The 27,997-nt window shown below is 40.2% G+C and overlaps 1 protein-coding gene across 4 annotated transcripts; it reads left to right on the top strand.

The window, feature by feature from the left end:
• The first annotated feature begins 23 nt into the window (after positions 1-23).
• On the top strand, positions 24-26,811 carry LOC120725721 (NEDD4-like E3 ubiquitin-protein ligase WWP1). Of its 4 annotated transcripts, none has more exons than XM_040018698.1 (25): positions 24-256; positions 4,346-4,402; positions 6,625-6,716; positions 6,936-7,077; positions 8,488-8,612; positions 8,944-9,096; positions 9,293-9,365; positions 12,850-13,031; positions 13,840-14,251; positions 14,441-14,536; positions 15,025-15,199; positions 16,323-16,377; positions 17,066-17,150; positions 17,856-17,984; positions 18,404-18,476; positions 18,584-18,655; positions 19,153-19,241; positions 19,357-19,516; positions 19,835-19,968; positions 21,357-21,497; positions 21,588-21,708; positions 21,918-22,022; positions 22,277-22,373; positions 22,470-22,542; positions 23,288-26,811. In XM_040018698.1, exons 3-25 carry the CDS (start codon positions 6,647-6,649, stop codon positions 23,385-23,387), a joined length of 2,862 nt encoding a protein of 953 aa, XP_039874632.1. In that variant the 5' UTR covers positions 24-256; positions 4,346-4,402; positions 6,625-6,646; the 3' UTR covers positions 23,388-26,811. The 4 variants fall into 4 exon arrangements, with proteins under 4 accessions (XP_039874632.1, XP_039874630.1, XP_039874631.1 ...); XM_040018696.1 differs by having other exon boundaries at positions 25-256; positions 8,944-9,120; XM_040018697.1 differs by lacking the exon at positions 24-256 and having other exon boundaries at positions 3,308-4,402; positions 8,944-9,120.
• Positions 26,812-27,997: the final 1,186 nt, after the last annotated feature.

The following is a 27,997-nucleotide window of genomic DNA, read 5'->3' as shown; positions in this document are numbered from 1 at the left end:
ATGTGCAGTGTATAGCAGTAAGCCTGTTTCGTGTTCCGACTTATTACACAGCAGTATTACCCCTTTTCCACTAGTATCTACTGGGGTGGCGCGCCTGTCGCCCGTGTGTTTTGCTAGTCATAGGCTTCTGTACAGAGATGGCAAGAGAGCCGTAGCAGACTGAGGGGCCTGCTCGGCTAAGGATTTTACTGACAACCGTTGCGTTAGCACACAGCCAAGACACAGAGTGTAGGAAAGTAGAGGAACAGCGAGCAAGGTAAAACACCCCTGCTAATGTCACTTAAAGCATTTAGAAAGACTTTCTCCGAGTGTTTAAATAGTATTTCTTGATAAGCCTGTATTTTATATGCAGCCGAACTGGCTAGCTTTGTGATGGCGGACAATTAGCCAAGATGCTAAGTAAGTTAGTCAGATAGCCGGCTAGCGAGCAGCTAACTTGGCTCACCTAGCTAGCGTCTGCTGTAACGTTATAACAATATGCAGATGTAGATTAAGCAAACACGCTACGTTTTTAGTTATGTGCCCATTATCACCCTTTGGTTTGTCAGATGGATATTATACACACAGTAGAAAGGATAGTCACCTAGCGTTAAGCTACTTTCACAAGACTAAAATTGTTTTGCTTTTTTTATCTGTAGCTAGCTGGCTACCTTATTGATAGCTAGCTGTGTAGCTTTAGTTACAGACTAGTACTACTACACATTTAAAGGTTATCACCGGGAGTATCTGCACATATTGTACGTATGTGTGTTGCAAATAGATTTAGGAGGTTAAGTGTCCGAAGGCCAGTAGCTGCCTATTAAGTTACACTTTGTAAGCTAATGCTAGCAGTCAGTAGATTACCCCAAAGTTAGCCGCTGTTCGGTAACTGTACCGGAGTTTGTGTGTTATGATCAGTATTTAATATGTAAATTAAGCATTGCTAGCGTATGGCCTGCGAATTGTGCCTAAGTGGAATCAATCTTCTGCTTTATTACCCATTGATCCATGTGACTGATTACTAAAGATTTTCTCATGAAAGGAAACGATATGTTACTCTTTAACTTTTAAACGTGTTGACATTTCTAGTCTGGGTGTTTCTCGGGTCGTAGACAGTGCTTAACACAGGTGAATGTGAGCCTGACCCTTGAGCCACAGCTGTTTATTTCAGTGTTGCTCCAACTTGAGTTATCCTATGAATAGTGAGCATAACATGTAACACTTTCAGGGTCTCTAGCTTTAAAGACGAAATTCTGAGCAGAGACAGCGTAAGAGAGACCATATTTATGTGGGCTCCGCTAACACCTGATGAGAATCCCTGTCAGTACTGATTAGGCCCAGTTGCCTTACATTTCCCTTTTCTGGACAGGCTTGGTCTCAGAGAAATGGTCTTTCATGGCTGTGTTTGTTTGAGTGGCTGATGCAGGTTTATGTTTATACAGTATCTGCTATTGTATTTCAGGATTCTTAGTGTCTTGCTGTCTCTCTGTCATGAACAGTGGTTTAGTATGTGGGCTATCACATGCTGTGTATGCTAGTGCCACATTGGAAGGAAATTACTTAGAGAAAAGTGTCTTATTTGTCTGCTGGCTCTAAAATATGCTTGTTTTTGTGCTCTCACTCACTTGCAAAGACACTGAACTTTTGAAAAGCAGGAAAGCAGCTGTGGGTGAAATTAGGAGTTGTAGCCTGCTACCATTGTGTAAAGCTTGTGTGTTTTGCCCATGTGAGAATCTTTTTTTAAAGTCTGGCAAAATAAAAGAGAGGTGGACTAAAAAAAAAGCTTTTACGGTATGGGGTAGTGTAAGAATAATCACAGTCTCGTTATTTTGGATAAAGATGAGATTTACTGTATTTGTCTTAAAGTTAGGAAATTCCTGCCACATTAGTTAAAAATAAAAATAAACAGAACAAACATAAAAATAACCCAAGTAAGTAATAAATTAAAAAATAACCATGTCAGTCGGTGTCAGGTTAAAAACAATAGGTATTCAGCATCAGGACTTTTAAACATTTAAATATACTTTATAAGCATCTATGCTTCATTCCTGCTCATGGTCTGCCCGGATGTGTTCTATAGACAGCTGTAGTACAGCGGGCATGTGTGTCTATGTATAAACTGTTATGTGCGTCATTAGGTCACAGGAAGACAGACAGTGCATTAGAACAGACAGCAAAGCTTGTTTGACAGGTGGTGTGAGAAAGGATTTGTCTTGGCTTTTTACACACAAAGGTGTACACTTAGAGAAACAAGGGAAGTTGTCTGCTGTCAAGCTGATTTTTTTTTTGTTAGCCAGACTCTCCTTTGAAACCTTTGGATTAAGCAGGAACATGATCAGACAATCTTCACAAAATACAAAATGCACGTCCAGCAGTAAGCATGTTACTCTTGTTTTGTAGGCAAATCTAACCTTGTGCTAACCCTGCTGGCAGCTAGCATATTAAAACAGATAAGTAGTCCTCGAGCAAAACAAAGAAAACTGAATTGAACCTAAGATTAAAGTTACTGTGTTTTCTATGGTTCTATAGGGGTTTTTTAATAACTGAATTCATCTGGTGTTACCCAAGAATCCAGATCCTACAAATAAAGTATTAATTGTCCCCTAGACTTGCTGTTAAACCCCTTCAAGCAGGTATTGAACAGGTTCAAAACAGGTATCTTTAAACACCATAAGCCAAAGTCCTTGGGTGTGTATTAATTGGGCAATTAACAATTTTCAGATTGTCAATATCTCTGAGCTGTTAAAATGTTTAAGTTGTATTTCAGAAAACAAATTTAATTGCAATATTAAATCAGCTATTGAGTTATGATCCTCTTTCAACCCTGGTGATTAGGAGTCAAACAGCGCTGTATAAATACCACTCTGTTTCCATATTTCTTGCTCAGAGATGCTGTTTAGTAGTAACCCTCACAGGTCCCACTTTAATCAATACCTGACATAACCCCTGACTTGGACTGTATCTCAGGAGGTGGGGTAGGTCATCTACTGATCAGAAGGTTGGTGGTTCGATCCCTGGCTCCTCCCCTGCATGCCAAATGTCCTTGGGCAAGATATTAACCCCAAGTTGCTCTCCGATGCATCCATTGGATGTGTGTGAATGGTAGTTAGAAAGCACACAAGCACATGTTTGTGTGAATGGGTGAATGTGGCATGTTGTACAGAGTGCTCTGAGTACTCAGAGAGAGCTATATAAGATATATATATATATATATGTGTGTGTGTGTGTGTGTGTGTGTGTGTGTGTGTGTGTGTGTATGTGAATTAAGGGAATAGAATTGGCTTGCATGACTTTTAAAGTAGTCATTGTAAACCACACATGATATGAAAAGCTGATGACTAGTTGATGACTTGGAAGAATGGTTGAATTTCCTCATATTCTTATTTAGTATATTTTTCCCAGCTGACTGAGGCTGTAATAGGTTGTGGATTTGCTCTGTGTTACTTGATGGATGCTGTCTTTTGCAAGAAGCTGTGTCTGACTAATGTGCTGACAGTGGTTTAGTGTCCAGAAGTCTTAACATCAGTTGACTCTTCACTAAGCCCCACTCGAGCATTATAACTATGGATGGGAGGCTTGTCAGGCCTTTGGAAATGTTGTAGTAACTAAAGTAAATTGTTAGTGGTTGCCACAGATTTGAATTGTATTTGTGGCACACTAAAAATTTATAAGGTGCTACTTGGAAAATGTTTTAAGTACCAACTATTTTGAGACAAATAAATAACAGAGCAGTATAATCAAATGCCTCTCCAGTGAGTCTCTCATCCTACTAGACTCCAACCAACCAGTCTTAATATTTCTTGGGCTGCTCTGCAACCTCAGTGAGCTGAAGGGTTCAGCTCACAGTGGGTCTCCAAGCAGAACAAAGACTGCTGTCTCCAGCTGCAGTCCAACGTGGAGTCTTGGAGTCTGTGTTTACATGATAAGACACTCTGGAGAAACAGCTTAGTGACAGTGGTCTCTGCAGTGATGTGGTCAGTGAGCTGGCTGGTAAGAAAACATGAGCTGGGATGTGTGGGGGACCTGAACTTTCAAAATATGGGCAAGGGCATATCTGCTAGTTAACTGATTGCAGATGTAGTCATTGTCTTGTAACAATAAAGAAATAAAGCCAGAATGAGTTGCCAAATATACTTGAGCAGACATAAACGTGCTTAGATGGCCCACCCAAGTTACACAAGATACTCAGCTTTAGTTCTGTTAACCTGAAGCGCTTCAGCACTTAGTGTCCTTACAGTTTGATTATTGTGGTTGAAATAAATACATATCAAGTCGTAACTATATATTTGTTATCTTAATCAGGTCAGAGGTCAGACCTTTCTACCAGCTAAATCTTATCCTAAAAACCTGTGCTCTTCTGTTTCAGTGGCACCATGGGACACGGAGTAGGCTGAACCAGAGGGTCTAGCAGCACACACCAGTTGTGAGTATACATGATTTTTGTTTTTTTATTTTTCTGGAATTTCTGTGGAGAATTACAGTTATTGGGTACTATTCATATCTGAAGAGATAGAATAATATAAGAATAAAACTGTAACTCCATGTATAAAATAAATAATTCCAAACCATCAACATTTGTGTTTATTTGAAGCACTTTACACTCCACAGAAAGTAAAAGTTCTCCCAAATCTGTCCTGGTACTTCTGTGGCATAGCAAGAGAGTGCTGTCTTGTATAATTTGAAGAGAAATATTCTCTTATTAAACCCTGGCCAAGTTTGAATTTTAGATTAGAGTATTTTAAAATTCATTTCCTGTTTCAAGTGTAGCCATAGTTGCGACTGCTTTTGACTCAACATTTCCCTGACTGTGCTGGATTTAAAAAACAAAAACAAAAAGAAAAACAAACTGCACGGGTAACATGGTCTCGCTTTCTCACTCTGGTGAAAGAGAATACAGGGAGTGCAGAATTATTAGGCAAGTTGTATTTTTGAGGAATAATTTTATTATTGAACAACAACCATGTTCTCAATGAACCCAAAACACTCATTAATATCAAAGCTGAATGTTTTTGGAAGTAGTTTTTAGTTTGTTTTTAGTTTTAGCTATTTTAGGGGGATATCTGTGTGTGCAGGTGACTATTACTGTGCATAATTATTAGGCAACTTAACAAAAAACAAATATATACCCATTTCAATTATTTATTTTTACCAGTGAAACCAATATAACATCTCCACATTCACAAATATACATTTCTGACATTCAAAAACAAAACAAAAACAAATCAGCGACCACCTTTCTTTGCAAGGACACTCAAAAGCCTGCCATCCATGGATTCTGTCAGTGTTTTGATCTGTTCACCATCAACATTGCGTGCAGCAGCAACCACAGCCTCCCAGACACTGTTCAGAGAGGTGTACTGTTTTCCCTCCTTGTAAATCTCACATTTGATGATGGACCACAGGTTCTCAATGGGGTTCAGATCAGGTGAACAAGGAGGCCATGTCATTAGTTTTTCTTCTTTTATACCCTTTCTTGCCAGCCACGCTGTGGAGTACTTGGACGCGTGTGATGGAGCATTGTCCTGCATGAAAATCATGTTTTTCTTGAAGGATGCAGACTTCTTCCTGTACCACTGCTTGAAGAAGGTGTCTTCCAGAAACTGGCAGGACTGGGAGTTGAGCTTGACTCCATCCTCAACCCGAAAAGGCCCCACAAGCTCATCTTTGATGATACCAGCCCAAACCAGTACTCCACCTCCACCTTGCTGGCGTCTGAGTCGGACTGGAGCTCTCTGCCCTTTACCAATCCAGCCACGGGCCCATCCATCTGGCCCATCAAGACTCACTCTCATTTCATCAGTCCATAAAACCTTAGAAAAACCAGTCTTGAGATATTTCTTGGCCCAGTCTTGACGTTTCAGCTTGTGTGTCTTGTTCAGTGGTGGTCGTCTTTCAGCCTTTCTTACCGCGGCCATGTCTCTGAGTATTGCACACCTTGTGCTTTTGGGCACTCCAGTGATGTTGCAGCTCTGAAATATGGCCAAACTGGTGGCAAGTGGCATCTTGGCAGCTGCACGCTTGACTTTTCTCAGTTCATGGGCAGTTATTTTGTGCCTTGGTTTTTCCACACGCTTCTTGCGACCCTGTTGACTATTTTGAATGAAACGCTTGATTGTTCGATGATCACGCTTCAGAAGCTTTGCAATTTTGAGACTGCTGCATCCCTCTGCAAGATATATCTCACTATTTTTGACTTTTCTGAGCCTGTCAAGTCCTTCTTTTGACCCATTTTGCCAAAGGAAAAGACGTTGCCTAATAATTATGCACACCTGATATAGGGTGTTGATGTCATTAGACCACACCCCTTCTCATTACAGAGATGCACATCACCTAATATGCTTAATTGGTAGTAGGCTTTCGAGCCTATACAGCTTGGAGTAAGACAACATGCATGAAGAGGATGATGTGGACAAAATACGCATTTGCCTAATAATTCTGCACTCCCTGTATAAAAGTGAAGGCTGCTTACAGAGGATGTTGATTAACTTTGAGGAGCTGTTAGCTGGTTAGACCTCAGTTACAAACCTGTCATTCACAATATGCAGCTTTTTTGATTTCTCTGTATTCTTATTGAGAAATATCGGAGCTCACGTTTCTTTTGTGAATTGACTCGGTCATTTGTGTGTAATGTTTGCGAGTTTAAAGGTTTTCCACTGTGGTGTATGACATGGCCACGGCCTCATCTAGAGCAGAGACTAGCCATAACCACAGAGGAACGTCACAACTCTATGCCATTGGTGAGTAAAACACTGTGGGCTACGATGTGTAAAAGTGTCAGTCACCTCAGGGTGTTGCCACTCCCACAAAAAGCTTATGTTGAAGCACTTTGTGTACATTTTCTATGTGAATACTCATGTATCACACTTTATGACCTAAATGTCAGAGTTAGTGTCACTTTTTCGGCTGTAAATATAATGTAATTGAGTTTAAATGGTGTCTTTCTCTCTTCTCATCAGTGTCCTGTGCCAAACTCAAGAGGAAGAAGAGTTCCCTGTTTGGGACTGCCATTTATGTGGAGGTGACAGCTGAGGGGGAGACGCGGCGCACTACGAAATCTCATAGCTCCTCCAATCCTAAATGGGACGAGAGGCTCACTTTGTAAGTGTGCTGTGTACACCTGGCTGACAGCGTTCAACAGGCTGTGTGTTGAAGCATGTCATTTTATTTAATGTCAGTGGCTGTTTCTTTCATCTTTATTTATTTAACAGCTAAGTTTGTGGAGACGACACACACACACACACACACACACACACACACACACACACACACACACACACACACACACACACACACACACACAAACAAGCAAAAAGGTATGACGTTTCCAGAAGCTGTTCTGCAGTATTATGTGTTGACATTAAAAGCTGTTGACAGAGAGTTTCTGTGGTGCTTTGTTTTTTGTTTGGTTCAGCAGTCTTATACAGTATTTAATCCAAGAGTGGTTGTTGAATCTTATTAGGCAATCATAAGAGCAGGAGAACCCTCAGATGGCTGATTTTATAAGTATTAAACTAAGGGAAAAGTTGTATGATAATATACAAAACTCTTTGTATCATTTAAAAGCCCGCAGTTCTTTGAGTGGTCAGACTGGACTAGAAAAGTTCTGTAAATGGTGTTTGATTTACCATTTAATGGAGCCAGCATCCTGAACATGGCAGACGTTTGCAGCTCTCTGGCTTCCGAACTGGCTCAGCCATATGTCAGAAGCATGTCGTTGGAAATGCTAATTGGCTTGATGGGGTCATTATTGCTGACAAGACGGAGCGCTGCTTGTTTGTGGTCTCGTGTTTACACAATGGATGTTTTGCAAGCTGTTATGGGTGCTACACAAAGGCTTTAATATTCAGTGTTTTTCTTTAGGCTGATATTCAGAGACCTAAATGCAGTTACTGTGCTGTATAGTGTTCATTTTGAAGATGGAAATCAAAGGGTAGTGGTATCATGTGTGCTTGGTACATTGGTTACCCAGGATAAATAACAAGTTATTGGTGCTCTGAGGGGATGAAGGTGTTGAAAAATAGAGAAACTAGAAGAATGCAAAGCTTCAAAATATTTTTTTTTCTGTTTGTTGTTATACTTTCCTGAGGTGGGGAATAACTGTTGAGAGGGGGACCTGTTGAATCATAGTTACATGTCATATCAATTCAGTGTGTTCCCTTTGCTCGCCTTACCAATAAGTTTATTCACTGATTCACACACAAGTGCTTTATAAAAGTTCTAGAGTTGCTCTTAAATCTCAGTGTATTTGAAATATAAGTCTGTGTGAGTATTGCAGAGCGTTTCAACAATAAGAGCCTTTTATTCCTTAGTTGAGTCATCCTAGAGTAAAAAGAAGATTAAAATACTGCCAGTTTTGTTTTTTTTAACTTTAAAAAACTAAAAGTACAGTTTTAACTGCTGCTCTTCCTTTTTGTGATAGCATAAATCTATTTGAATTGTTTAAAAAGATTTTGGGGGGAATTTCAAGAATTACACATATTTTGTGCGTGTTTGTTTATGATTCTCTAGGAATGTAACTCCACACACACAGGTGGATTTCAAAGTTTGGAGCCACCACACCCTGAAAGCAGATGCTCTGCTGGGCAAAGCCACGCTGGACCTCACTCGAGCCTTGGAAGACCATGACAGAAAATGTAACTTTTTTGTTACAGAAAGTAGCAAATGATACATGTAGAAAGTGTAGGTTGTAATTTGTCTAACTGTTTAGTAAATATACGGTTAGGACAGCATCAAAACAGGGTTTTTCCCAGCTCAAAAAATGTTTGTATTCAGGAGAAACCCGACAGAAAACCACTTCATTATGGATTGTTTAAATCAGGCTCACTAGTACTATGTGTTGCATGACCCCGATAATATCCTCCAAAGATGCAGAAGCATAGTGTCATGTAATTGTAGGGTTTTTTTAAACGTTATTTGTAATTATTATTCGCTGTTTCTAATACTATCCTTGCTTTGAATCCACAGTAGAGAATGTGAAGGAAGTGCTGAAGCTGAGTGCGGAGCAGAAGGGGGTGACAGTGCCCATGGGGGAGCTGACTGTGTACCTTGATGGACTCACTGTCACCGACCAGGAGGAACTGGCACCACTTACCAACGGCAATGCACCAAATGGCTCCAGTGAGCTCAGTGTTTATGTCAGGGGTGGGTGATTTATTTTATTTTTTTCTTTTTCTAAGGGAGAGGAGGGGCGGAGGGGTCTTTCATCTGTATTAACAGTATGTGAATGGATTGTGCATACAGATTGAGTTGAATGAATTCCCAGCATACATAATCCCGTTATCTCTAGGCTAACATTGGTTTCTTAAATCTTCAGAAGTCCAACAGAATGGTGACGCCATCCATGAAAACGGAGATTCATCTTCCTCATCCTCAAGGGCTGCCAGCAGGTAAAACTGAAAAGGCAAATTAACCCTTTTTGGGACATTTTATGTTCGCTCGCATAGTCCCCCCCCGCGCAAAGCAAATTTCTATCTACTTAAGAATTACTGCTTCAAACCAGGGAGCATGCTTATTCTCAAGTAAAAGAATGCTAACAGGCTGATAAGTGTGTTAGCCTTGTTTCAATGCAATAAGTTGTGCTGGAATACACGAAGCCATATTTTTCCATTGCTGTTTATACTCATGTCCTGTTTTTTGCTAGCCCCGTGAGGTCTGTGTCTTGTCTTTCTCTGTCTTGCTACTTCTCAGTTAAGACCGTCGTCCCCTTTGTGTTTTAATTTCTCACGCTAGCTGCTTGTGCCAGTCTTATCTGTCACAAGTGCCCTTCAGTGAGCTGTACTGGCTTCTATTGAAGAGCCACACAAAAAAATACTCTTCACAGCAGATGGGGGGTGGTTATGAGGGTTGTGGCTGCTTGGCTCCTCTCTGCATTGCAGCTACTGAGAAGACTGCAAGACACAAACAGTAGGATATTTAAAGCTGTTTCCACTTCCTGGGAGTTCCAGAAATGTGCAAGTGCACAGACAGATTGCAAACATGGCCAGCCGAAGGACAATTGTGGCGGGCAGACATAATTTTCCCCATGTCATTGTTACCTAAACATTGAAACCCTAAACACACATCTTGAAAGCAAGACAGTTAAATCAGCAAATACATGCACATGAATCCATCTCTCTAAACAATAATCTGTGAACAAATCCCCTTTAAACCTTTTAAGAAATGTATAAACAGGAATAAGCATAAAATAATGACTCATTTTGAAATCATTTTTACATAACATTAATAAACAAAGTGAGGATGCTCTGAGATGCCACAAGAAACTGTGCCTTAGTGCTTGCTTGAACTTTAAATGCTACTACATTAAATTTTCCCTAAATTGTTGTGAACATAAAATGTTTGTGTGTTTGAATAACTAAATAGTTGGAACCTATTAAAAACCCAACTTCATTGTGGTTTTACAAAGGTAGTTAGCAGTCTCGCAAACTGTATTGAATTTTTAGTTGCAGATAAACTGAGAGTCTTGCATAGACGTATATGACATGTCACCCGCTGCTTTAACATCCTAGACAGTATAAAACATGGATGGAGCTTCTGGGTGGAAAAGTAAAGGTAATGTGGCTTAATTCTGTCTCTTGGTCACCAGGTAGTCGGGATGGCAAACGCATTTCCAGTCCTACGGAAGGCTATGGAAAATGGCTTGCTGTCGTGACCTATGTACACAATTTCCTGCTACAGTGGGGCAAAAAAGTATTTAGTCAGCCACCGATTGTGCAAGTTCCCCCACCTAAAATGATGACAGAGGTCAGTAATTTGCACCAGAGGTACACTTCAACTGTGAGAGACAGAATGTGGAAAAAAAAATCCATGAATCCACATGGTAGGATTTGTAAAGAATTTATTCGTAAATCAGGGTGGAAAATAAGTATTTGCTCAATAACAAAAACACAACTCAATACTTTGTAACATAACCTTTGTTGGCAATAACAGAGGTCAAATGTTTACTATAGGTCTTTACCAGGTTTGCACACACAGTAGCTGGTATTTTGGCCCATTCCAAATTACTGACCTCTGTCATCATTTTAAGGTGGGGGAACTTGCACAATCGGTGGCTGACTAAATACTTTTTTGCCCCACTGTATATTAATGGGCTCGGTCATTTATTTATCCATTTATATGCTGAATAATAAATCTTGATCATGCAGTATTTCAAAATGCATTCATTATCCAGGGCATCTTCATTGCCTAATGACATGTGATTGATAAGCAAGCAGATTCACAGTTAGACCCGCCCCTGCTCATCACATCTGGGTTTTTGTTTTTTTGTTTTTGTTTTGTTTTTTTCCTCAAACCAAGATGGCGATCATGAATACACCTTCTGAAGGCTTCAAAACAGAAATTGAGAAACCAGTGGATGATGTCACAGTAGCTACAGCTCTCTTTTATAGTGTCCATGCAACCTACATTTTTGTGTTATTATTTTAGTGTTTTTGTGTTAACACCTGCAGTGAATTCACTTACTTAAAACCTTCAGTGCTCAGCAAAACCTGGCTCTGAATTATTGTTGTTACTGTTAAGTGATCTGTATCGTTTCACACAGGAGGCCTTTTTCTCCCTTTGTAATGCCTGTGCCTTGATTTCTGTCTTCTGTTTATTCCTCTTTGATTTGTTGCGTTTCCTTCTTTTTGCCGCCTGTCCCGTTTGGTTCTTTTGCCATCAGAATTATTGTCTGAAGGCAAAGAGAGAAGCCAAACGAAATTACTTTACCAAGTGGACCATCCCTGCCTTACTGTATTGGTCCATTTAATTGACCTTTGTTGTTATTAATATTTATTTTATTTTCAGTTGTTACAGACGGGACAGACATGACCGGGGAGAGGGAGGGAAACAAAGACAGAGGGGGAAGAGGAATACTGATGAAGGGAAAAGAAAAGGGAAAAGAAAAGGAGGAGGGGGGGGGCAAAAAATACATATTTTATATATATATCACCTGGATCACCTGTTGAGAGGGGGAAAAAAAGAGAAAACAAGCAAACAAAAACAGCAATATAATAAACACAACACCATCGTGATACTCTGTGTGTGTATATAGCAGTAAATATTAAATATTATTATGCAGCACATAAGATTTACAGCGCACAGTGTGCGTTGAGGTAGGAGCCAAAATGGGTGCAGTTTGTGTCTGTGAGCACCCGTGTGTACACCTGTGAGCATGAGCGCACTTGTATTTAAAATTTTGTTGCATTTCCTTTGTTCTTTCCCCTCAGTTTGTGTTTCCAGTTTTAAATGGTCAAGTAAAGGAACCTTTCTGTGGATCTAGCAGCAGGTTTTATAACCTGTCAAACCACATGATAAAGCCTGTAGGCCTGTGATGCATTGTTGTCTTCAAACTGTGCATGTTTTTCTGTTTTTGTAATTGGTACCCTGTCTTTTGTCTCAGCATCACATCAACTTGCCTTAAGCAGGTCCACCTGGGTTTGACTCAGTGTTTGAAAATCTGTTGGCATCACTTCCTGTGCACAGCATCTTAACAGGTTTTGAGTCGTAATTATAGGGAGAGCTTTTATGGCTTGTAAATATGCTGACTAGTAAAAAAACTCATTAATGTGAGTTATCTGTATTTGCCATCTCTTTTGGGTTTTCCCTCACACAGAGAACCCACCTCTCACAAAGACAAAGGTTGGCCTTGACAGCAGGTTTTGCGATGGTCTCTTTCTGTCAGCTCACAAAGGAGCCTCTTTAGTTGTACTCATTACATCACCGTACTATCCTATTATAGCCTGTTTTCCTCTACAAAACAATCAGTTCAGTGTTATAACTCAGATCCGATGGCCATGGAGGCAGTGAAGTAGCACACAGTTGCTTGTTCTCATGAGCAATTCAGATTTGAATTAAAAAATAAAAAGATTAAATCTCCTGTATTTTATCTTCAAGCACAGTGAATGGTACAGACTTGGGCCCAAGGTCAGGTTCCTGTTCAGCCTCCAGTGGTGCGGATGGTCAGGTGCCTTCAAGCTCCTGCAGCCCTGCTCTTGGTCATGTCGTCAACGGAGACTCCACAACCAACTCCACCCCTGTCCACCAACCCTCAGACAGTGATAATGAGAGTAGGATGGGTGAGTTTGCACATTCTGTAATGTCTACTTTACAGTACACATTACAAAACTCATTTATCGTTGTTTTTTGTTTTGTTTTTAGTTTTTTTTTTATTTTAGACAAAAAATAACTTAGATTTGGATAAGACTGAATATTATTAGAGCACCCTGGTAACATTTATATGTTATAGTGCCTTTGATGGTCTCAAACCACCTCAGGTTTATGCTCTCCATGGTCGATGTGAACCTAGTGAAGAGTAGAGAAGAGGAGTAATTACATTAAGGGAAGCCTTTAATCTCTGCTGCTCTCAGCACCTCTATCCAATCTCCTTGGAAAGAAAAGCGAAGTGAAAGCAGAGTGCACTTAAATTCGGAGGACAGGCCACATTGAGCTGAGGTTCATGACAGAATATAAATTTTTTAATGGCATTGCATATAAAGAACACACACACAGTTAGAGCAAATGGAAACTGGCAGTGTGGGGTTATCAGAATACCAAACTGGTACCTGGTAAGAGTTCCATAGGCTAACTTTGGTGCATGAAAAGTAGCTCAAGTAGACAGTTTTCACCTTCTAAAAATTTGGGTTCAATTAATAATCTTATCATTCATTTTGTGCTCATAAATTCCAACGTAATAGATGTATTTGCCTTCAGAGATCCTTGCCTATCCATCTTCTGTGGACATATGCAGACTCTTAGACTAAAAGTCAGTTGTTGCAGACAACAGCTTAAAAGACTGATTTATTTATTTATTGAGGCATTACTGACATCAATGGATTGAGTTGTACAAGTAAACGGCACTCCGGTCTTATTGTGACTTGCCTGCAGTCAATGGGGAGTCCTGTGATGCTGCTGAAGGGCAGTCATCTGCGACAAGAAGTGATGTGCTGCCCTCTGGAAGTGACCACGAGGACTGCATTCAGGATGCTGCCCTGCCAGACTCTGACACAGCACCAAATAGCACATCTCAACCCCCGCCTGCTTCCACATCATCGTCAACCTCTTCTGTTGCTGCTAATTCTGCCACTGCCGTTGCTGCCTCCTCTTCTTCCTCCACATTCACCTCTCCAAACCAGGGGGTCACCACGTCCTCGTCGTCATCCTCCCCGGCGCCTGCTGAAACAAATGCTTCAGGAAGTGGAGGTGGTAGTAATAGTAGCAGTGCAACAGTAACTACAGATGGGGCCAAGCCCAGGCAGCAGGTCCCCAATACTGGAGCCTCAGATCCTCTTCCACCAGGGTAAAAAAAAAAACCCCACAAAAACAACCCCTGCTGCTCATTTACTGATCAGTATTACTGTATTTATTTTGATTTATTTCTGTTTTCAAATTACCTAAACACCAGTGCACACACAAATATGACAACAGTAGAGTGACGTTGACCAGAATTTTTCATCCTTTGTTTGTTGTTTAATTTTGCATCTTTTAGGTGGGAGCAGAGAAAAGACCCACACGGGAGAACGTACTATGTAGACCACAACACCAGGACGACTACCTGGGAAAGACCACAGCCGCTACCACCAGGGTGAGGGTCTCACCTTTGTCTTATGTTGTTGTCACACTTGGTGTGTTTAGTCTGTTTAAATCAAACATGAACACAATAAGCACTCAGGGGCAGACTGAAACAACAGTTCCAAATGAACTCCAGAGCAGTGCATTTATGTTGTGAGCATGATCCAACCTTGATCCAAACCAACTACCAGATGCACGTTGCAAGTCTGGGCCAACAAAATTCCCTTAGACACGTATGCTTTGCATTCTGGGATCCACCAAAATATTATAGTGCAGGTCTATACGGGCTAGCAACTAGCTGTGAATTGAATGTAAATACTCCATGTTCTCCTATAGTCCAGAATACAGCACCTTCTTTCTATATTTACTTTTGTTGTTTGCAGGTGTAAGTAGTTATTTCAGTCTTTTTGTTTAATCACCTACATGTCAGTTTCTGGCATTGAAATGTACTTTCATGTGTATTTCTCTATTTTTACCATCCCATCTCATTCCTTCTACCAGTTGGGAACGTCGAGTGGATGACCGGGGTAGGATCTATTATGTGGACCACAACACCCGCACCACCACATGGCAGCGTCCCACTATGGAATCGGTGCGCAATTTTGAGCAGTGGCAGAGCCAGCGCAGCCAGCTGCAGGGAGCTATGCACCAGTTTAACCAGAGATACCTCTACTCTGTAAGACACATCACCACACTCGCTCTTCTGCCTAATTACTTGTTTTCATATTTATACATATAAATAAGTAACTTACATGCTGCCCATTTAATAGAGAGGCTCTAATACAATCTAAAATAGTGTTATTTTGATTGCATTATTATTAGTATGTAGACCAAGCCATATCCCTTTTTCTTTTAGAAGTCAAGGTCCTCATCAAAAAGAAGCCCTGAAGCCCTAATGACTGAAAAATTTGCACTCTTTTCACTTGTTTTTATAACAAGTGCCCTGTAAATAAACTCATTTACAGAGCAAAAACCACATTTTGCTGACTGAAAATGCTGCTATCTGCCGTCCTTTGATCTTTCACTCTATGTAATCTGTGCATTACTGACTCAGCAGACTAAGTGGATACACACAGCTTTCAGGGTTTATCAGCTTGTTACTTATCCAGCACTACAGAAAATGGCAGACATCAGTGTCTCGGACCACTTTAGATTAGCTCTAGCATGAATGTAGAAATATGTTACCAAGTTTAAGCCAACTTTCGTTTTTTCCAAAATGATTTTCATCCAGTAGAATGAATCTCATCAAATTTCATTTGTAAAAATACAGAGCTTAGAGATTAACTCAGCTGTGGTTTCAGTCATTTTCACCACCAATTTTACAATCTCCCTTAGCCGCCTCAGTAAACAGGTTGTCGTCAGTCTTATCATCATGATGAGCTCAGACATTCAAAGGACCAGGTGTTGATGGTCATTTTTCTTTCCACCCTTAATCTCGTCTCGTTGTCTCGGGACTTTTTTTTTGTAAACCCACTTACTCAATATACTGTTGGCACCCAGCCCAGCTCATTTAGCCCAAAGGTGAGAAACAGAACTTAATATATGAGAGGCGGTCTTTTATCAGTGATGTCGTCTTCACATCTTCATGATTAGTTTACAGCATGAATAAAAAGGCAAGTAGGTGTTAAGCTTCTACCAGTAGGCAGCTACAAAGACCACTTCACATCAAGTACTATTCGACAAATAGTTTTTGAACAATTTATTTTTTATTTATTTTGCTTTTGGGGCTTTTGTGACTAGATTTGCACCTTCCTGGTGTTTCCCCAATGAGTGTCCATCTGTGTATCCCTTGTTTGCAGGCATCCATGATGTCTGCTGAAAATGATCCTCTTGGCCCACTGCCTCCTGGTTGGGGTGAGTTGACATTCATTTTTCTCTAAAAGCTGTGCTTGCTTTTTCTGGTGTCAGTACTTTGTGTTCTATACTTAAAAAGTGGAGCTAGGAGTACATCAGCAGCTCTTAATAAGGTAAGCAATCGTGCTAGGTTTCTACACGTGCAGAGAGGGAACAACACACCTGGAAGGTAGATTGTTCCTTCTGTTCTTGCTAGAGTCCTTTAGAGGTCACACCATTGCTCACAGGTCCTTGTTTGTTTTGTTGCTGGATAGTTGGTCAGGAAAAATGGATGCATGTTTTCGGTCTTTGTTATAGTGCAGAATACGTTTGGACCAATCAGTCTCCTCCCCTTTGGTGTTCTGTGCTGGATTGTATTGTGTGGCTTTATTTTGAACCTGTTAAAATAATATAACAACAATAAAGAAAAGAAAGGGGGAAAACGCATTTAGTGTTACCAAAACTTTTGCAAAGGGCTGTACATATGACCTATTTCTATGCCAGATTCTGATATACGTATAGTATATGCATATTCTGAATATATATCCCCAATATGTTTTAAAGTTAAATGTCAGCATTCTGCTCTGCTTAATGATTAAAAGGATTCATTAATTAACAGCTTTTTCTGTGTACTGATATGTAGGACCAAGTGTCTCTTATGTCTGTTGCTACGCTACAGATTTCTTGTGTTTATTTGAATACATTTCAGAGAGGCGTGTTGACTCCAATGATCGAGTGTACTTTGTCAACCATAACACAAAGACAACACAGTGGGAAGACCCTCGAACCCAAGGGTGAGTGGCAGAAAAACACTACAGACAAACTCTGCCAGTGTGGCCTTTTGGATGTAAACATTAACTTCACTGTGCGGTGCTACTTTGTGTTAACTTTACTAGTAGCCACACAGTAACTTCACCATTTTTCTTGAACAGCATGCAGGAGTGTATGGTCAGATGGGACAGATCAAACTATTGCAATCTTGACCTACTTTACTGTCAGTACTTGGAACCCTCTCATTTCCTTATTTTTCTGTCATGAAACCTGCAAAATTTATTTTTAAAGCTGCGAGAAGCTACAACACTCTGTGCGTCTTCATCTAATCTTAATGTACTATAACCATGGCAGGTTTTGCAGAACCAGTATGTTCTTCAGCCAATAAAGTTGAGCAAAAAAACAAGGAAACCCAAAGGAATTCAGTTAAATTAGCCATTATAATTTGATTCAGTGCAGTAAAGTAAATAGCTGAAAAGGTTTAAACACAAAACTTTCTGCTGTTCATTTGATGGTTTAGAGTTTGACAAAATTCACTTTAAAAGGAATATTAACATTTTATTACATTTTATTGTTTTGCCTTTGGTTTATGCTAACTTGTTTTCTATTACTCTTTAGTAGTGAAGTAAAGTGCTGCCAGATATTTTCAATTTGGACTTTGTCCTTGTAGGTAATGTCTGTGTTCAGCAGCTACAAACCTACATAACACTTTGTCTGTGTGCCTGCAGGCTACAGAATGAGGATCCTCTGCCTGAAGGTTGGGAGATCCGGTACACAAGGGAAGGGGTTCGCTACTTCGTGGATCACAACACCCGAACCACAACTTTCAGCGACCCCCGCACTGGAAAGTCTTCTGTGTAAGAACACCTTTCAAATCAATTTATGCACCAGGTGTCTGAAGACCTGCAGCTTTAGGTGCTTATGTAAAGTTTAAGGGGCCATGTTTAATGAGGCCAGCTGGAGTTATTTTGAGATTTAATTTAGCTGATATGCTGTACATATACCATTAATCTGGGTAAGAAGAAAAAAGGATGTGGATTCAAAAGAAGCACTTCCCACTGGTGTTCAGTTTTATGGTTTTATTTCACACTGGGCCTTTGAGGAAACCTTGTAATTTCTTTTTGAACTCCAAATGTATGCCTAGAGCACATTTTCCATGCAGGGCAATCACTGAAAAACATAAATGGATGCAACTATTTACAGTGGCTTGCAAAAGTATTCGGCCCCCTTGAACTTTCCCCTTGAACACATTTTCTAAATCTTCTTTTCTCCTCAGCACCAAAGGCCCTCAGATTGCATACGAGCGCAGCTTTCGATGGAAGCTTGCCCATTTCCGCTACTTGTGCCAGGTTTGTGTTTCCTCTCACTTAACGAATTAAAGACGGTGAGAGATTAACTTGATCTTCCAATTTCCTAATCCCACTCTAATACCTTTTTTGTTCTTGTCTCCACTCAGTCTAATGCTCTCCCAAGCCATGTGAAGATCACTGTCTCCAGGCAGACACTGTTTGAAGACTCCTTTCAGCAAGTAAGTGCGTCCTTTTCCTTTTGTCATCTTTGTGTTTAAGATGATGTTTACAGCATAAGGTAGTACCTTAGTGCAGTGGTTCCCAAACTTTTTTTGCTAGGCCCCCCGTTGTTTTACAAGAAAATATTTGAAAATCTGCTTTGGTGCAAAGTGACAATGGGTGTAGTGGAATTAAGACAACCCCCAAACACTAAGTGGGTTTGCAGGCAGTGCCCCGTGAATCATTACTCTCTCCTTATCCCTCTGACTGACTGGGGGTCTGTTTTGGGGGTTGTCTTTCAAGTGCACCTGTTGTCACTTTGATTTGCACAAAGCAGCTAAAATGGATTCACAGTGACTGCTGCCTCCTAGCTGGGCACAATGATATCCCTGAAGTTTAACAGACTTTGTGTTATACTTTAACGATCAAGCGTTCTTTATTTATTTTTGTACAATCTGTATTCACAACTGTGCACTCATCACTTGCTGATGTTGTGTGTGTGCTAACTGTCTCTTAGATTATGGCCCTGAAGCCTTACGACTTGAGGAGGCGATTGTACGTCATCTTCAGAGGCGAGGAGGGTCTGGATTACGGTGGCCTGGCCCGGTAATAAAGACACTGAAATATAATTTTAACTTTAAAGAATTCCAAAGAATATTTGTGTATAAAGAGTAAATGAAAATGTGCAGCTCATGGCCCTCCATCTCCCTCTTCTCTTCAGAGAGTGGTTCTTCTTGTTGTCCCATGAAGTGCTGAACCCCATGTACTGTCTGTTTGAATACGCTGGAAAAAGCAACTATTGTCTGCAGATCAACCCAGCGTCAGCCATCAACCCCGACCACCTCTCCTACTTCTGCTTCATAGGCCGCTTTATTGCAATGGTACATTCACTTGATTCTCACACACATTAAAACCATCATGACAACACAGACTGTTGTGTTACAGTAGATTACACGTGGTTTGTCAACCAGTGTCTCACATCCAGTCTTTTTTTTAAGACAAGTCATATTTTGGAAAAAGTTATTTCAAAATCATAAGAGCTCAAGAGAAAAAGTGTTCAGTGTTGTTTTACACTTCCCAATATTTACTTGTTTTGTTAATATGCAATTACACTGTGAGACTGTCTGCAATCTCTTTATCTTGATGCTTTCTGATTGACCAGCAGTTAAAGAACCTTATCTCCTCTTGATTACCCACAGGCACTTTTCCATGGCAAGTTCATTGACACAGGCTTCTCTCTGCCTTTCTACAAACGCATGCTGAACAAGAAGCTAATACTCAAAGACCTTGAGTCCATTGACCCAGAGTTCTACAACTCACTCATATGGATCAGGTAATTGATCTCTCATGTGTTAGTCCTACCATATTGTATTCATTTGAGAAGAGGGCATGGCTAGAAAATTAATTTCACTGCACGTATTACTGAGTTGAGCTTTTGGTTAAAGAGCCACAGAGTGTACTCTTAATTTGATTGTTTAGAAAGTTTCTCTTTGCTTGACTTTGCTTAGAATAACTTTCAAGGTCTCTTGACTGTTATTAAGGAACTTTTGTTATTGGGTGCTTTTCAAGCAAATTGTTGATAGAACACATTGTGCAGTTTATTTAGGCTTTATTTATAATGGAGGTCATATCAAAGTGTTGCTCTTGGAACGCTGTGTACAAATAAGGCTTATCAAATATATCTGTATAATTTCTCAAACTATTGCTGAGTCAAGACTCTGCATAATTGTTTTGTTTTTGGTCCCGAGTACAATGAACACACTGTAAATGACACCTGGAGTCAAGTCGGTTCATTTATGCAGTCCACTATATGTTGCGATAGGTTTTCTAGAGCATAACATACAACACTCTGGTTTTTGTCCACTTATTTGGATAAGAACACCCCATAAAATCAACTACTTAAAGAAGTGAGAAACCTCAAGGAAAACATTTGTCCCTTTCCCACTGCTCACAAACATGTTGTGTTTTATATTGAATCCTCAAAATGGCTTTTATGAAAGCTTTGTAAAATTTGGAAGTGTCTTGACCACCTGTGATGGTTTCCATTTAATCTCTGGCTCACTAGGCTTTTTAATAACGTGGTCATTTTGTCAGGATGTTGTTTTCATACAGGAAACGACCTGTTCCGCTAATCGTATATTAGCAAGAACTGCTGAACTTAGTTTTGAAAGTTTTTTTCGTACGGTTTCACCTGTATGTCTTCCAGTGTTTCTTCTCACTGACATCTTCAAGTACAAATGCAGTTTGATTAATCAGTGTGCTTTGCAGCTGGTTCATGCGGTGTGCAGCATTACAGAGCAGTGACCTAACGCAGCTGTTTAAAAGAATGAAAGAGTTAGGTGGAAAAGTTGGCAGCTTTGAAGAAACTAAAATGCAGACCATGTTTTGATTGAATTAACAATAAAGTAAAAGCTGGGAATGGCTGACAGTGAAGAAAGCCAGACAACATCTTGTAATGGGGTTATTTATAGTAGCTTTGCCCCTGCTTTATTTGCTTTTTACTCATTCTTAACTCAACTTAACCTCCTGCATTAGAAGTCAGAAAACCTTTTTACCGCAGAAGTATGGAAAGAGCAAAGGCTATCCACGTACAAAAAGGTCAACTTAAGAATATCTCAGAGATAAAAATCCAGAGCGTTTGAAGCAAACACAGTTCCCTGTGTGTCTCCGTGATGTGTTAAAAATTGGTTGTACTTTGGCAACATCTGAGTCTTTCCTCAGGGACAACAACATCGAGGAATGCGGTCTGGAGATGTTCTTCTCTGTGGACATGGAGATCTTGGGGAAGATCACCTCTCATGACCTCAAACCCAATGGTGCCAACATCCAAGTCACTGAAGAGAACAAGGAGGAGTACATCAGGTTCACAGTCTTTGTTTTATCAAAAAAACCTCACCTGTGAATATCATTTAAAGTACATATTAAAGAAGATTTGTACTGTTTGGCTTGCAGTTTAATGGCAGAGTGGAGGTTCTCTCGTGGGGTGGAAGGTCAAACCAAAGCTTTTCTCGACGGCTTCAATGAGGTGGTTCCACTTCAGTGGCTCCAGTACTTTGATGAAAAGGAGCTTGAGGTGAGCACCATTTTTGATCTATTTTAATGACTTCTGTTGTCTGTTTAAATGTAATACTAATTTAATAAGCAACTTACTACATGCCACAGAATTATTTTTGTTTGAATTAATCCTGGAAATCAAAGCATACACAACTACAGTGGAATGATGTTGGTTTACATACTCTGTGTTTGTGAGAATAACCTTTTGTGTGTATGCGTTTAAACCAGGTGATGCTGTGTGGCATGCAGGAAGTAGACTTGCAGGACTGGCAGAGAAACACTGTGTATCGTCACTACACCAGGAACAGCAAACAGATCATCTGGTTCTGGCAGGTACAGAAATGCACAGCCTCACAGTTTGTTCTGTTTGCTCAGTTTGTTTGCTTTCTTTCCCTCAAAGTAGCAGTAAAACAAGCTCTTAGTGCAGGATTTGATAAAATAATTGAACTTCAAGAAATAGCGTTTGTTTTTTTCTTAATGTGTCTCATATTGCCGTAAATTCCCCGTATAACCTACGTGGATGAAGGTCCTTGACGAGTCGTAGAAAGTCAGTGATGAATGTTCTGGCGTCATTTCCTTCCCTGCAGCTGGTAAAAGAGGTCGACAATGAGGTGCGACTACGGCTCATGCAGTTTGTCACTGGAACCTGCAGGCTTCCTCTGGGCGGCTTTGCTGAGCTCATGGGTCAGTGAGAGACGAGCATGCTTACTAAACATACTATTTATATTTCCTTAATGCTTTTATTTTTTTTCTTAAGCCAATTTTTCCTTTGCATTGCAGGAAGTAACGGACCGCAGAAGTTCTGCATTGAGAAGGTGGGGAAAGACACGTGGCTTCCTCGCAGCCACACGTGGTGAGTGCTTGACCTTTGACCGAATTTTACATCAGTATACTTTAGTACAGTTTTAGTTTTAAAACAGTGGAGTCCCACAGCCTGTCTGACTGCAGGATAAATGATATCAAGCACCACCAGAGTAGCAACCTGGCCAGCAAACCAGCTAGTAGCAGAAAACACAAGAAGGCTTGTTAGGAATATTCAAAATAACAGCAGAATTATTTACAAATTAAACAAATCCCCAAGTATCTCTGGGTAGCCTGCCTAAGTATCCTCTCCAGTGACAGGCCGGTGAAAAGGTTTTACATCTTGAATTGGATAGAAGAGGCCTGAGAGAGTCCCATTCAGTTTTCTAGACTGAAAAGACATTTTACCTGTCTTCCATTATGTTAACCAGTCGGTGCTTTAAAGGTGTCAAATGATGAAGCTGTGAGAGCAGCTGTATTAGAAGTATAGTCATAACCATGTTTTTGTGCTGATGTTAAAGCTAGAGGAGGTTTGGAGCTCAGTTAATGAGTCAGCAGTGACTTGGCGACCCTGCTCTGTGACTGCATGCTTGCTTCTTGCAATGGTGACATAACGCTAGAGGACCACACTGGAACTCAGTGAGGTCTTTAGAACGACCCACTCTCTCTTTCACTCAGGATCGACTGACTTTTATACTCTTGGGTAATGGGACTGATTTTTTTCCAACCTATTTCAGATCTGATAAACACAGTTTAAAAATGTCTTTGTTTGTTTGTCTCCGTTTTTGTCTTTTCAGTTTCAATCGTCTGGACTTGCCTCCTTACAAGAGTTACGAACAGCTGAAAGAGAAGCTGCTCTTTGCCATCGAGGAAACAGAAGGATTTGGCCAAGAATAGAGGGAGGAGTCCTCTTCTATTTCCCTTCCTCTCCCATCGCTGTTTATTCAGCCAAGAAAAACAAACTTAAAAAAATTGCACAAGATAACCACCACTGTATATAAGCTATTTTGTCATTTCAAACCAAATCCTAATTTGCTGCATAATTGTTGCTGCAGCCCTCTTCCCCCAGTCCCTATATATCTAAATATATATCTATATAATACACCTTCATGAAATATGCAAGCGTTACAGCATTTTGCTCTTTGTTCAAAAACAGAAATCACTGATAGTTTTGGGTTTTTGGGTTTTTTACACTTCCTCCACCACTGCTGACTGGCTTTTAAAAAGACATTTAAATTGTTTTTGAGAGGATTTTATAAAGTGCAGTCTCCTTTAAAGCTCTAGTTCTATAGGGCTTTTAAAAGGCTAGAGTAGAAGTATCGGGGTCTGGTGCCTGAAATTGTTGCTCCTGTCGGACTCATAGTAATTTTGCAATTTTGGTGCACTTGCATGCTGCCTCTAAAGATGAGAAGACTGCTATGCCCACCCTCCACCGCACACATAGTTTTTAGCATGGATCTCTCCGTTTCTAAATTAGCTCATTGCTACCATTAAAAAAAAATGTAGCACTGCAATTAGACTGATTGGAAGCACAGAAACACCCAGTGTTGTTTTGTTCTAGTGTTTTTGCTTTTTTCCCCTCAATGAAATTCTGGGCACCGGCCCAGAGACAGAACATGTTTGGGGAAACAAAAGAGTGATTTTTTTTTTTTTTTTTTTTTTTTAAACACACACATGTGAGTGTGACGATGGTGGGAACTTCATGGATTAAAGTTTCAAGCTAGAGATCCCACATGAGATGTTGCAGATTGCCTATGCTGCAGTCTGCTTGCACACTGTGAAGCTACAAGAGCAAAGCTGGTTACTCTAACCTAAATAATGAGCTACAGACAGGTGACAAACTAAAGGAGAATAAAGTGTCTTTAAAGATATTGGGCCACCAGTTCTTAGAGTTTTTCCGCAAGACGCTTTCTATTCCAGGTCCTCTGTGTTGGTCCAAAATCTCCACATTTCCACCCTCAGCCCCTCCCGTTGTCATTCCTCTACAGCCAGATTTGTTTTTGTATAACTGAACATTTTTAGCCCTCAGCTGTAAAAGGCTGATAAGTCAAGGTCACTGAAATTCAAACTCGAGAGGTCAGGTTTTCTGAAAACGTGTGAAAGATGTCGTCTAGGATCATCTACAATCCTCAGATGAGTTCAGATCTCGGTGACCTTTATGAGGTATTGTTGTCACCCCACCAGGTGGGAAAAGTCACACCCAACTTTGAACATGAGAGTGAGGTGACCTAGGATTTTCAAATTTATACCCTACGTGTATCTACTATAAACCTCGGACAAGTTCAAATCTTGGTGACTTTGACCTCACGTTCGAGGTTCTTTAATGTGTCATGTTTCATTCATCATAAAAGAATCTGACACATAGACATGAAGCCACTCAGGTCTTAGTGTTAATAGCAATTAAAATAGGTAATCCATCTGATTTAAATGTAATAATATAACAGTAAAAATATACAGTCAGAGGGGAAGTCAGAGCCAGAGGCCTAAGATTTCAAATTGATACTTAATGGTATTAATTTGACTTCGAATCTCAGTGACTTCTACCTCAAAGTCAACATCAGAGGTCAAGTTTTCTGAAAATCTTATGAATGAAATAACCCAAGAAGGAAGTCACCTGGGATTTTCAAATTAACACCATAAGTGCAGCTGCTAGCACAGCTGGCTGTCAGTGTTTTAAATCAATTACAAACGGAGTCAGTCATGTCAGCAAATTGTCAGATCCTAACAGAACCAGACGCACTCGCTGTAGAGGGAAAGGGTTCAAGGCCTGTCTTTTGTCTTGGTGTAAAACACACATGTGCCCCCTACAGACCATCGTAGGTGCAGTCACCTCTGTAATGAGGGCTCTACTATGATTTCCTCTCAGACTGTTGTTGGCGCTGTCTGTTTACATCCTGCATTGACATTCTCAGTCACCCCCCCCCCCCCCCCCCACCCTTACATCACACTGATGCCATTTTTCTTGCCAGCTTCATACAAGCACAGATTCACTTAAAAAGAGCCCGTTTGCTTAGCTGGCTTTCTTCTGCCTCTTTGATTGAATTATCTCAGACCGGCGTGTGCTATAAAGCCGTCATGTTTCAGAGGACGGCAGGTATTATCAGTTCTTGAGTGACAGGCATCACACCTAACCAACATAATGCACAACAAATAAATAAATCAGATTTGTCCATGTCGTGCCACAGTGAGGTTGAAAAAACAGTTGCACCCCAAGAAGGCAACTACATTTCATCTACACAAAATGACGACCTGACCCAAGCTTTCGGGTCTTAACCACATGATACAATCTCATTTATTTACCTCCGTATTTAGACTGATGTCCTTAAATTAAAAATAATCTTTTGTGGCAACTCCTCAGCATCTTAGGCCCTAATGCAGCATCAGCCTGATGACACACTGCTTTGTTGTGTGTTTTTATCTTTACACCCCCAATTTCCCCTGGTCCTTTTTGTTTCTTTAACTGCCTCGCTGTTATGTTGAAACTCCATTGTTTGTAAATGACAACTCTGGTGCTTACTCTTTCAGTCAGTGGTCTAAATGCAGGAAAAAAAAAAAGAAAATAACTCAGCCAGTGGCAGGCCGTTCTCCTCATGTTTGGTGTGTGGGGTTTGTTTATTTTGTTTTATTTAAAGACCACTGCAAACAGCAGCAAGCTGATTTAGACTTTGATTCCTCTGAGGAGCTCGTGATTTAGTAAAACGATCGGTGGTGTATATAACTTGTTCGGCTCTCTGAGATGAAGCGCTGAAACGAGGGACAACAACATGAAGAGATGCATTGCTCTGTAGCAAAAGGAGCCGACTTTTAAGAGACGTTAAAACTGCATAACTGTGCTTCCTTTTGAACAGAAACCTCTAATCAAAGAAAATCAACTGTATGTGAATATTCATTGTAAAAAAGAGACAGTAAATGAAGTACTTAAATATTATAATTACTTACACAGAGCCGCCGCGCCATTGATGGAAATCTGTGATGCCTTTGTTCTTATCAGAAGTAGATGGACGTTTCAGATCGCCTTCATCGCAGCCAGTAACTCGCCGAAGTATCACGTGAATATCGGAAACAAAGTAGAGTTGAGTAATGATGCTGTATATCAACTTAATGCAGCGGGGAAGTTGCTGCGGTTTAGGCGATCTGAAATGCATCCAAACTTGTAACATATCGCGTGTAGATACACACTGTAAACACAAACTACACTGTACAGAATGCCCCTTTACTGGAGAAGATGTGTATAGAAGTTTCATTTTTAATCTGCTTTCACCCATTTTCAATAGAGAGAGAATGATTTATGAGATACAAATAAATAAGTGAATAAACCCCCGCATTGATTCATGTTTTCATTCTTTTTTTGTGTGTGTCCTGTGACTTTGGGGCATTATATACAGAGGAGAAAAATAAAACAAGGTTTGGAAATGACACCGATGTGACTTAAAGAATCTGTTGGGATTATTTCTACATGACAAAAATTTAATTTTGGTCTTTAAGGGATTTGGTCCAACAGTAATTTGACAAACTAACATATCTCAACATGAGTCCACAACTCATGGACATCACCGAATGCTGCGTTTCCTCCACTGAGATGCTCTGCCAGGCCTTCACTGCAGTCATCTTCAGTTGCTGCGTGCTGCTTGTTGCTTGAGATCAGGTGACTGACTTGGATGTTAAAAAATAACCCATTTCTTTGCTTTGAGAAACTGAGTTGCTTTTACAGTTTGTTTTGGGTCATTATCCATTTGAAATGTGAAGCACCAGCTGATCAGTTTTGCAGAAATTGGCTGAATCTAAGCAGAGAGTACAGCCCTGTACGCTTCACAATCCTCCCTGCTGCTTCTACCAGCAGCCTCATCATCAGTAAACGTAGTGCTTTGGGGTCCTTAGGGACCAAGTAAAGCGCTGTACAAGTACAGACCATTTACAATCATCAGTAAACACACTAACAGCACAGTTACACTGGAAGCCATACATGCCAATAACATTCAGTCTTCATGTTTGACAGGAGACATGATATGCATTCTTTTCTTTTGGATGTAGACTGGCAGAGAGTCTAATCTGGCAATCAGTGGTTTGCACCTTATTGTAAACCCACTGTATTCATATTTATGAAGCCATTTTTTTGATCGTAGACATTGACAATAGTACACCTCCTTCCTTAACAATTCTTGACTTGGATAGATGTTTTGAGGGAAATTGTAAGGGAGTGCTTACATAATTAAAACAAGGAAGCGTAAATAGAGAAGTAGATATGGTCAAGGAAACCCAGGATTTCTGTATTAGTGGTGGGTGTAAAGATCAAGGTATCAATAGTATTAATACCAACGCGGATAATGGTATTGGATCAATTCTAACATGACGGGATTGATACTTTGTTTCTATCCTCTGAGTTCAGTATGTAACCCACTGAATTGTGTTCATTTGTTTTATGGAAATAAAAAACATACATTTAAACAACAGAAGCTGACCGAAAGTGCTTTAATGTTGTGCACAGTTACATTCCAGGTTTTAAAATA

This window comes from Simochromis diagramma, unplaced genomic scaffold, assembly GCF_900408965.1.
Source record: "Simochromis diagramma unplaced genomic scaffold, fSimDia1.1 OVJJ01000717.1, whole genome shotgun sequence".
Classification (NCBI taxonomy): domain Eukaryota; kingdom Metazoa; phylum Chordata; class Actinopteri; order Cichliformes; family Cichlidae; genus Simochromis; species Simochromis diagramma.
The sequence above is the reverse complement of the archived record's forward strand: the minus strand, read 5'-3'. Positions and strand labels throughout refer to the sequence as shown.

Excerpts from the sequence above, each read along its gene's own strand:
- LOC120725721 (XM_040018696.1), top strand. The coding sequence starts at position 6,647 with ATGGCCACGGCCTCATCTAGAGCAGAGACTAGCCATAACCACAGAGGA. Across the intron at positions 14,537-15,024 it reads CCACAGCCGCTACCACCAGG|TTGGGAACGTCGAGTGGATG; the intron begins GTGAGGGTCTCA and ends TCCTTCTACCAG. Across the intron at positions 15,200-16,322 it reads ACCAGAGATACCTCTACTCT|GCATCCATGATGTCTGCTGA; the intron begins GTAAGACACATC and ends CCTTGTTTGCAG.